Genomic DNA, 11,602 nt, shown 5'->3' on the forward strand with positions numbered 1-11,602 from the left:
ACTTGAAAAACCTCAAAACAACACGAAATTATGATGCTAAAAACAACAAGCAAATACTTCAAAACAAGATAAATCCCAGACAGGGAAAATAGTTACTTTAAAACCACCCTCTCGATAGGAAAGCATAGCTCTACTGACCCAAAACCTTGGGAACTGACAAGGAAAACAACAAAAACATTTGCTAACACCACTTGTCTCTCCGCAGATAAATAATAAAATTATATAGAAATGCAATTGGGATAGGGGAAATGCAACAAATCGGAAAGGGAAATATGGCATAGGGGTGTGTACACAGAGAAAAAAGAGGCGTTAATAATTAAAATATTTCAGATTAAAGTTACTATTTAAAAGTTCATTTTATAACTGCTTAATGAAGTTATGGGATTTAAGTTTCAATGTTTATTGCAAGGTTAAATTATTTTTAAATAATAGTAGATATATTTTATTTTCTGTATAATAGTGGGAACTCTCTTTTGAGAGGGTTGCCGAGGGTGAGCGAAATTCCGTCAGAGTGCAGCAGCAAGTGCAGGTTGTTATTGGACCCAGATGATGATAGGGGGTGCAAGTGGTGCTGGTGGTGCGATGCCTATCGGTGGATGCAACCACCATGCAAAGGACCTGTGAACGTGTCCTTCTCCTTCTGCAGGTTGGTATGGTTGGTTGGTTGGTTGGTTGGTGCGTTATTTTGTTCGTTTGCATTGCCTACATTTGTGGCAATAATTTGTCCAACTCAAACACCTGAGTTTACAAAGTCGGATCGTGGGAAAATTCTCATTTCCCTTTCCCCCGCCGGACAGCGGGCTAATGCAATTTGGCCCGGCTCGAAGCGAACTCGTAAATTCTGTGCAAAACTTGAACATTTCTCAGTCCTCAGTCGCCGTTAATGTTTCTCCTTTCGGCTTTAGCTATTTTCTGTATTTTTTCTGTATTTTCTGATCTTTATCAGTTTGAGACCTGCCTGCCCTGCTTAGTGGCTCCATCTCGCCATCTCCCTCGCTCCCTTTTATTCATTTTCATTTAATTTTCACATCGTTATAGCCATTGTTGTTGTGTCATTTATTTGCCTACATTTGGCTGTTCTCTCTCTTTTTTTTTCGTTATTTTATGTTTTTTCCCCAACTTGTTGTGGTTTTTGTTTTTGTCTGGGTTTCTTCTCTACTGGTATCTCCCGCTCTCTTTGTTTTAAATGCGTCAAAGTGTAAATAAATTTGAATTTTCAGCTTGCTTTAGCTTTAATTTTCGACGGCCCCACCACTCCCTCTTCTTCGCCACGTCTTCGTGCAATTTTAAAAGTGTCGAGCCGCATTTGTTGTTTTTGTATTCTGTACTTTTTTCTCTTTTTTTTCTGAGTTGTCGGCCTTTCGGCGTTTGATCTGTGCGCTTGCGCAGCTGATTTGTTGATATTTTTTCTGTCCGCGTTGTTTTCTTATTGTTTCATTCGCTGCTATTTGCCTGCGCCCTTGTTGGAGTTGTTTACCTGAGAGGTTTTACTCTATTTGCTAAGTCCCTAGTAAGTATCTGTAATGCCCCAAAGTTGTCCACTCAATGTCCGTAGATAAGAGATGAAAGTGGGAGAAAAGATCTACTAACACTTAGTTTGGTTTTGTAAAAAAGTGGCAAATACATACAAAATATATCAAATTATTTATTTAAACAAACATTTCCCCTCCATGTTAAACAATTTTATAAGTAAAACTCAATTAAAGAATCAGCAAGTTAATAACAAAACATTTTCCCACTTTTTATCACAACAATCGCTTGAACATGTTTCATAATTTGTCTGCATTTTAAAAGTTATGGCCCATAAAGCAATAAACATGGCCACCCCCTCTCGGCTCTCCCACGCTCCACCCCCTCGAAATGTTCGTGTCCTTTAACGAGACATTACAGCGCAATGAGCCGGAACAACTCTCCTCCTGCATTTGTTGTGTAATTTATCAAAAAGCGAAGAAAAAGTACAAAACTATAAAAAGTTAGTTGGCCAGCGTGGGAAAGCATTAACTACCGGTTTGGCCAATAGTTGAATGGCAATTAAAAACTCATTGCATGCGAGGTGTGCAATTAAAGGGATACAGAAACAGCCAGGATACAAGCAAAAGGACTCCCCCGCTCGAAATGCGTATCCCAGGGATTGGCAAAATGTTTTATTGGCTTGCATTCAGCTCGTTTGGTTTCGGTTTCAAGCGAAAAATGAGCAACAAGCAGCAAGGTCGCCCACAAAGGACTGCCCGCAGGACATTTCGATGAATCAAAGCAGGGGAATGCGAAAAGAACAACAAGCAAATGAGTAGACAACATCCGGTAATTTACTTCCTTTAGTTCCGAATCGATGCACCTTGAGATCCTCTTTTCTTTTCCTCTCCTTTTCTTTTCCTCGAGACTTCAGTTCAATGCCTCGGCTGGGTAGAGATTTCAGATTTTATGAATGAAAACTGCATGAACAATGCGGCGAGGGCACAAGTAAATTAGGCAAGCCCAAAGTGGCTTAGCAGGTAGTTGGGTATACCGTATACGATTCCTCGAGTTTCGAGGTCTTGAGATCGAGATCCATAGATCCCCGGCCTCTCGCATGTCGGGCATTCTAATATCCCTATATCGCTTGACTGCATCTTGTTCGACCGGAGTAAACACTCGGAACGGAATGGAATAGAGGGGGAGAGAGTGAGAAACGAGAAGTGAGGAACAAGGAAGAAGGAAAAGGAAAAAGGAAGGAGGCAGGATCAGGGAAAAGGAGCAGGAGGAAGGAGAACACCGACTGCCTGCAGTTTCTCACACTCACCGTTGTTGTGCGGGCGATGCCTGCATCTGTGTGTGTGCACTCTCACAATCTGACCCTGGCTGAAATGCACTCGGAGAAATATGTGCAAATACATATGTATGTGTTATTGGAAATTAAAATTTATTTTAAGAGGTTTTCTTATTTAAGGTAAAATTTGCTAACCTTTTTTGTATGATTAAGAAACTGTTAAAAGTAAATATTTTTGTGAATACATTTTTGTTTAATTATTCAAATAGCAGTTTTTCATCAAATAGTCACATTTGCTTCAAGAAAACTTTGAAATCCTATTATAAATGTTGTGTAAGTTGTACTACTTCAAATACATTTTTTTTTACGAAATGATTTTTACATTTTTAACTGGATCATGATTGCCTTTTGTTCAGTATGGACCCCAAAAAAAGTGAGCAACGCAGTCAGCGGTGCACAACAGTTGTCCCTGGCTACAGCAGCAACGCAACACATGTTGTCGCTGTCCGAAATTCTGTCGACGCACGCAGTTTTTTTCCCTTTATAGGTATATACATATATATGAGTATTTCTCCCTCGCTGCTGCTGATGTTGTTGTTTTTGTTTTTGTTGGCATGGTGATAGTCGGACAGGTGCAGAATTCTCTGACATTTAGTCAGCCGCTTGAGTTGCAACTGCCCCACCCCCGCAGACCTCTAAAGGTTCACGTTCACATTCACATTCAGGTTCAGGTTCAGGTTCATTCGTTTGTGCTTTGCGGTACTCTAGCTGTTGTTGTCGTACCGCTTGATGTTGTTGCTCTTATTGTTGTTGTTGTTGTTTGTGTTGTTGGTGTTACTGTTGCCGAAGGTGACCGCATGCCACATTTCGGGTGCGCTGTTGCCGCGCAGTGGGAAACGACCATAAATGAGCCATTTAGCGAGTCACTCTCTGTCTTCTGGCCAACTGTTTCTCCTCCGGCTGCACATCTGACAAACTGAAACACACACACACACTGAGATCGAGGATCCTGGCTGGAAGGAGTTCTGATTGAAGATCACTCGATCAGTTGGCCAACATGATCATTTCCGGTTTGCGGCAAAGTGTTGTTATTGATCTTAGATCTAATTATTCGAGGGATTCTCTGACATGATTCGTTGTTGGACTTAGGACACCTAAAGCATGATCTTTAGATTTCAAAGGTGGCATTTCAATACCAATGTATTATCCCTTTCTTCTCGTTCTTATAAAGTGAAAACTGTTTTTGTACGCATTGTAATTAGTTTTTAAACTCTCATGAATTGAATGTCCTGAATCAAAGAACGCCTGATTGATGACTCAAATAGCCATCACCATCACTTCCGGTTTAGGGTATTGTAAATGACCCCTTACAAGTACTAATAAATGACAGTCTTCACATAAATATTAAAAGATACGTAAAACTTACCAATCTTGTAAGAGAGTAGGAAAGCGATTGCTGAAAAAAGTGGTTTTTAATCTAAGATTCAAGATCTGTGCTTCAAAAGTGACAAGTGTCAACCAAGTGCCCCACAATATTTGCATAGTTAAGAAGTTGACAGACATTTTCTGACAGCTTTGAGATAAGTTTCTCACGATCATTTTAGTTTATAAGTTTGTTGGTTTTGCAAATAAATCAGTAACTTTATTTTGGATAATCTGTTAGTATCAAAGAAAAAATTGTTTTATTAGGTAATTTCAAACCCAATATTTAATTTCCATTGGAAAAGCCCGATCAGTTAAGAGCAAAATATCAGCTGGCAAATCTTTCCCAGCATGATCAGCTAATTTGCACTCTCATATCCCAAAAACCTGACCCACAATCTTGATCCACCTGTCTTAGAGCTCCGATTTCCGATGCCTGGTGACCATTTCCCAGGCAGCATCAGTTAGTGTCTCATTTTCGCACAAAAGTCAGCAAACTTCTCAGTTTTCAGACGGCCTTTTGATCGATCTCTGATTAAGATCGCTGTTCGCAGATCGTAGATCGCAGATCAATGACATCCGCGGCATTTAGCAACTGCAGGATCATATCCTCCTTCAGCCGGGCAAATCAAGATCAAGAGCACTTGGCAGCGTTTTGCTTAATCAAGATCGATAAGTACTACATATCGCGCATATAGTATATCCATCCGAGCATGTGTAGAGGTCTCTTGGCCCAGCTGCATACTATATGTGCGTTGCCATGTTGCTATCAAAGTATCTGGTTTCATTTCCGCTCTCTTCGGCCAGGAGCTGTGAAGCGCATGCGGAGCGTTCGAGAATCCAGCGTTATTATGATTATTGTTGTTTGTATTTAGTGTGTGTTGTTTACGGCTCCCAACAATCAGAGGTTTCTACTGCTGCTGCCGCTGCCGCTGTTGCTGAATCTGTTTATTTTGATGTCAAAATGCAGGTATTCTTACTCGCTTACCAACCTGAAATTGCAGAAGACTTTTTTTTTGGGGGGAATGAGGGGGGATGGCAGGTTTACATAGAAAATTGATATTATTCTTGGCCTCTGCACGGAAGCAGCAGCTTCATCAGAACGAACAGGTGGGTTAGGTGGGTTGCTCCATTGGGATTCATCAGGTTTTTAGGCGGGGGAAATGGGTATTACTGGGAGCTGTAATTATGATAGTATGCGTGTCAAAACATCAGCGCCAACAACAACAACAACTACTGGCAACAGCAACTACTGGCTTGTGTTTACGATTTCCTTCCGTTTTCCAGCCTAACAGTTTATTTATTTATGTGGCTTGTCTTCTAACAGGTTCTCTCTGGCATTTTGCCTCTCTTCTCTTTGGTTTTTTTAATTGATATGCCTCACGCGCAATGCATTGACATCCGATTTACATTAGCGGGATGGGGCCGGAAGTGCCTGCAGCAAGTACAAAAGATACAGCTCTGAAGTAAGAACTCTGAATTCAGAGCTCAAAACTGAAAACTCGGAGCGATTGTGAGTGCAATTTGCACACGTGCATAGGGCAACCGAAGGTTCCTTCGGATGATGCGAGGATACCAATAATTTGATATCAACTATTTGGTCGCTGATCTCGAGTGTCAGCCGACAGCTGGTTGTCAGCTTAGGGAATCCTTACCCGAGGACCTCGCCGTCTTTGTTCTTCCCGTAGGCGCTTCCTGCAACTCCTCCTCCCCGATCCTTATTGCATTAAGTGTGTAATCCTTTTGTGAGCGCAAAACGAGTTTTAATTGAAATTCAACTGAAAGTATAAATGCTTCTTCCATTTTGCTCCTTTTTTTTGGCACACACCATCTCTTAATTTGGTGCACCGAAAGAAAAAGGGTGTGTGAAATGCAAATTAAATGGGTGAATAAAAATGTTTAAGCAATATACTTAATATGTATTTTCTTTGCTTGTCAAACTTTTTCTTTTGGGTTTAAAATTTTAGCAATAAAAGATTGCATGTTGGGATGGTAATTTTGTAATCCATTTATTTATGCAGATTTATTGCTCTTGATTTTTTCCTTGTGCATGTATTCAAGACAATGATAATTATTATGTTAACCCTTGGCTGCGAACGTGTGCGTTTTGGGCAAGTAGGATCTACTTTTACTCCCCTGAAGACGAACACTCGGCTTGTTTTGTTTTCTTTATCCCTTTTTGGTGGAAGTGTCGCCGGTTTTATGAGATTGTGATTGGTTTTCTGCTTTGGTGGTGGCTTTTCATCGGGTTATATGTTCACCGTGGGGAGGGGGAAAGGGGAGGGAAAAAGGGAGAGGGAGGTGGATGATGATGATGATGAGGAGGAGCCGGGGTTCGATGGTTACGCGCTCCTCTTCAAAATGTGCGCACGTGCTTCAACCGGAAATGGTCGTAAGCGAGGCGCATCAGCTATCTCGCTCTCGCCAGCGCCCCTCCTTCTCCCCCTCTCCCTTTCTCCCATATAGGTAGCCCTGCTTCTTTCACTGGGTTTTTTGTATTTCCGCTTGTATTTTTTTTCCTCTCTTTCTATTGTTCCCCAGCACTTTGCGCAGCAAATCAAAGAGGAACCAAAAAAACAAGAAGCTAACAAAAAAAAAAAATATTTTTAAAAATTATTTTACATTATAAATATGATGGTGCTGCAAGAATTCTTAAGTGGCCAAAATGTGAGGCGATCCTTTTGTGGCCATAACCAAACATGGTCAACAGCTGTTTGTTGGTTTTTTTCGGGGCTTCCTTCTACGTAGTTATTATGTATGCCGTTAAATTGGCAACTTTGCTTCGTGTCATAACCCCAAAGCGCAGAACTTTTGTGCTTTATCAGCTGGAGGTGCATTGGAGTTTTCCTGGAAAAACGACGACTGCCACTTGAGGCCATTGCAATGGCTATCAGTGGGCCAAGAATCAACAAGCGATTCCCCCGCCGATAAGAGCAGCTGCCCCAGAAGACTGATAAGCGGAATACTTAGCTATGGCTTCTATACGGTGTTCGATACCATTATCCACTTAGTTAGCCATGGATCTATCTTTTCGCAGTGGGAACGTGTCATTCTGGATTTCACGTTTTTAGCCCGAAAATTCGCAGCAAATTGTCATTGGCTGGCGGACGGCGGAAAAAATGCCCCAAAACACGTTTCCATCGTGTTGGCCACCATTTTTTTTTGTTCATTAGCCAAAACAAAACACTATTTATATAATACATATGTGTATCTGAATGTGGAGCCAAGTCGAAGACACGTACGCCTTCGGTTTGGAATAGTTAACTAATTTTTAATTTCTTGCTGCTCTGTTTTTTTTGTGGATTTTCATGTTTTTTTTTTGGCATGATCTCATCGAGCAAGTGTGTGTTTGTGAGAGGCGGCAGCCAATCCCACTTTGGCTCATTATGCGAGTATCTGTGAGATCCATTTCGTTGGCGATGTGTTGGGCCTTCTGATGATGTGCTGCCCACTCGATCATCATGGTAATGATCGCCAAGAGCCCAGCCAACTGACCAGTGGGCCGAGATACTTTTATATCTTTTTATTCCGTTCGTCGTTGCTCTCTGTCTTTTGATTTGCTGTGGGCCATTTTGACGGACCTTGTGAGTTGGCGTTGATGATCTCAAAAGGCTTGTCCCACCAAAAACTGTACTTTTACAGTACAAAAAAAAATATATCTAAAATGATCAACTCGGTAAGACCCTCTTGTAAAGGATACATGGACTTTTAAACCTATTCTTAAAAGAGATGGAATCGGAATTTATAAAATATATTCAACCTTTTCATCAGAAAACATGTGCATCAAAATAAATTAAAAATGTATTTACAAATTTTAAATTGCGTTGCAAAGTACCAGTTTTTTCCAACCAAAAACTATTCTGAATTTGTGGGTGCTACATTTACCATAGATAAAATTGTATGAATCACTGTGCAAATATTTAACTTTACACGATTTCCTTATCGAAAAAGTCATATCAAGTTTATATTAAAGTTTCGATAGTGGATGTTAAGTTAAAATAACTCTTCTGTTCTTGGGGCTGGGTGAAATGTGCAGAATCAACGGAATCAACTTGGGCGCACTTCCGAGCAAATGTCGCCTTAAATGCGCAGCAGTCGGGCATTTAATTTTAGTCAATGTGGCTTTGTGTTTTTTTTTAGTCGCTGCCACTAACTAAGAGAGCAGTCGATGGATGGCTGATTGAGCGAGAGCGTGTGAGAAAAACCCCCATGTGAAAGTATTCTCGACTCGATTATTATTATTTGCCATTGGCACATTCGTATTTGTATCTCGGAATGCGAGTCGCACTCGGCGAGCCGAAGCGCACCCGAAGTGCTCTCTCCCACACAAACGCGCGCTAGTGCGAGCGAGAGGCGCCGAGGAAGGAAAGAGAGAGGGAGCGCGAGAGCCGAGCGAGACGACGAACAGGCAACAACCCGAGTGCAACTTCACGGCAACTTCAGTTTATGAACTAGTGTCGAAGGCGGCGGAGCTGACGTCGCTTGCTCTCGTGTTTTAGCCCATTTAGAGTGCCAACGCAACCCACTGGACCCTACTTGATCTTAAATCGCTCATACGCCGCGTACGTTACGTTCGTTTTGTTTTATCGCCCGCTGTGCGAAGGAGTGAACGCGCAAAATACATAAGAACGATAAAGACGCGAATTTAAGGAGTGAAATAGCAACACTGAAACACTGATTGTCGCGCGGAATGAAAACAATGTACATATAGTTACGATATGCGCATTAATTTATCGCCCGTGCCAGAGCGACGATCTTGAAGTGCTCACAATTAATTGCCATTAATTCGCAAAAAGTGCTAAGAATTCGCGACGGTGTTGCGAACAGCGAATGCCGCAAATATAAAACATATCTCAGCAAGTGCGAACGTAGTTAATTAAAATCCCGCAAGCTAAGCAGGGATCTTGTGGCAGTAATATCACGCCCTCATACTACTAAAACTTATCAATTGTCCAGCGGGCCATCCAATTGATTAGGACCCGCATCGAAAAACCCACAACAACGAAAAAAAAATCATAAACCACAAAACAACTCGTCTGACAGTGCAAAAATTAAAATATTCCCCCGAAAAACCGAAATACCCAAAGTGAAGTGAAATCAATTTTAATACAACTGCAAGTACCACCAGCATAAGGGGACAAATAATATAATCAATTGAGAGCTGATCCCGCAGATTTGCCTAGTTTAGAGTCAATGACGTGCACTTTGACCAGCGAGGTGGAGTTTCCGTTTTTGAGTACCGATCATTTTGAAGCGAAGAAATGCCGCCCTCTGCGTTTTTGGTGAATGCCAGCATAATCAGTGCCGCCAACGCCTTGGACAGCGACAAGGAGCAGCAACAGCAGCAGCATCACTTTACCACCAACAGTAACAACAACAGCAGCAACAACAATTGCCACACGGCACCTAATTACAACATGGTCCTGCAAAGCTATGAGAATTATCCCAGCTATCACCTGGCTCAGCATCATCATCATCACCATCACCATGGCCACCACAGTCATCACCCGCACCACCAATTGGGTCAGCAGACCACGCTGCACCACCATGCGATGCAACAGCAACAGCAGCAGCAGCAGCAACAACAGCTTCACCTGCAACACCCGCAACAGCAGCAGCATGCCAACCAGCAGCAGCCACAGCAGCCGCAGCCGCAGCAACATGCTGCATATGGAGCCCCATTGCCCCACCATCGTTTATCCGGCGGCAGTACGGGCAGCACCACCACCACCTCCTCCGGCTCCAGTTCGAGTGGCTCCTCGTCGAGCGCCTCCTCGCAAGGATTCGCCGCCGGGAGCAATGCGAACCATCTGGTGGGGGCTTTGAGCAGCTCCACTGCCGCTTCGCTGGGACTCGGGTACTTCAATGACATGGCGCCCTTCGGGGGCGATGGCAACGCCTACTACACGGACTCGGATGTCAACTTCTTTAGCTCAGGTACAGCAGGTCAGCAAATATTTACCGACATCAAAAACGCTGCTTTTAATTACAATTGCTGGGGTGTGAAAAGGCAGCAAACCAGAAGAAGATGCGCTGCGGTGGCATAATTAAATTCGTAATTTGTTTTTAAGTGTTTGACACGCAACAAGTCGGGGTGGCAAAACGGAATGGGGAACCGCACACAGAAAGAAATAGTTTGATCAGATTTCCCATTTCCAGAGATGTATGTATATAATTTCATTTATAACTGCATTTTTTGTTCATTAGTTAAAATAAACTTTATACAAACTTTGGTTAAGGTTAGTTTATTCTTGACGATTCTTACTCGATGAATAGGTATTGTTTTATAATGAACAACAATTTAATTAATAAAGTATAATGGGACTAAAGCGGTTTTAAATTTTTGGATTTGAAAGCTTTATATCTTTAATAATATGTAACAAATATAATATGGGCTGATTTCTTTTTATTTTCAACAAATTACAAGAAAGAACTCTGTGAATAGCTATTAACAAAGTTAATTATAGTTCAAATTCCTATCTTAGCATTTAATTATAGTATGCCCTGTTTTCTCCGGGTGTAGCAGATTGACCTGGTGATAAGTGGCTTGTTGAGGGCTAGAAGATGCCCCCAGAAGAGACGTCCCCAGATTTATCTGACGGATACTCTCGCGCTCTCCGGAGGCGGCACCTAAAGAGGCGCAGCCAACTCTTTGGCCAGCCAACGGGGGGCAGTGTCTGTATCTTTGTGTCGCTGTATCTTTGTATCTGCGAGCGAATGGGAAGCGAAACGAAGCGCTGGGAAAGCTTTTTATTTCTTTGCTCTGTGCGAACGAGACGGCAACAGGGCTGCGCATGTGTGTGTGGGTATGTGCCAACAGGTTTTCGTATCCCACAGATACACGAATGTACTTCGAAATGTGTTAAATTTCGCTGTATTCGCAATTAATGTAGCGTGCACACCATTAGATCGGGGTTGCTTCGCTTGTGTGCGTGCGTATCTGTGTGTGCCTGGGTTGGGGGGTATGTGTGTGCGCTGTGATTTTGATTGGTTTTCGAAGTCTTTCGCTCGATTGAGAGACGCCCCATTTCTATGAACATCATTTAATTAGATTGCGAACAATCTGCAATCAATGTGCTTTGGCGTCTGAAAAAATCTATCTACGGGTTTTTGACGTCGCAAATTAAATTTCCCATGAGAAATTCGTAGCTTTCTACCATTAAATAGTTTTTAAGTTAATGATGAAAGGCTTTAAATCTGATTTTTGTAAGAACACATGTGTAAGTTTGACATTTAGAAATAATTTTTGTTTTCATCAGTCTCTTGTGTGTTATAAAAATAATCGTTAACGGTTCTTAGAATATTTATCACAAAAATACTTTTAAAAATTTGTATATAGGTTCTCCTATGCTTCCATGATTTATTACATATTTATTTTGTTTTCCGGGTTAAATGGAAACCAATAAAAACTTTAAGATAGTAATTTACGATACT

At 41.8% G+C, this 11,602-nt stretch overlaps 1 protein-coding gene across 4 annotated transcripts in view; it reads left to right on the plus strand.

The window, feature by feature from the left end:
* Nucleotides 1-11,602, plus strand: part of LOC108091635 (ETS-like protein pointed) — a 57,079-nt gene that overhangs the window by 42,665 nt on the left and 2,812 nt on the right. The window contains exon 1 of one of the 4 annotated variants that reach the window (XM_017190934.2): nucleotides 8,606-10,114. The exons of 2 other annotated variants lie outside the window; for them this stretch is intronic. In XM_017190934.2, coding sequence (XP_017046423.1) covers nucleotides 9,430-10,114 — 685 coding nt within the window. In that variant the 5' untranslated portion in view covers nucleotides 8,606-9,429. Of the gene's footprint in view, nucleotides 1-8,605; nucleotides 10,115-11,602 lie in introns of those variants that run through there. One more of the 4 variants, XM_017190935.2, reaches the window with a different exon arrangement.

This window comes from Drosophila ficusphila, unplaced genomic scaffold, assembly GCF_018152265.1.
Source record: "Drosophila ficusphila isolate 14025-0441.05 unplaced genomic scaffold, ASM1815226v1 contig_791, whole genome shotgun sequence".
Classification (NCBI taxonomy): domain Eukaryota; kingdom Metazoa; phylum Arthropoda; class Insecta; order Diptera; family Drosophilidae; genus Drosophila; species Drosophila ficusphila.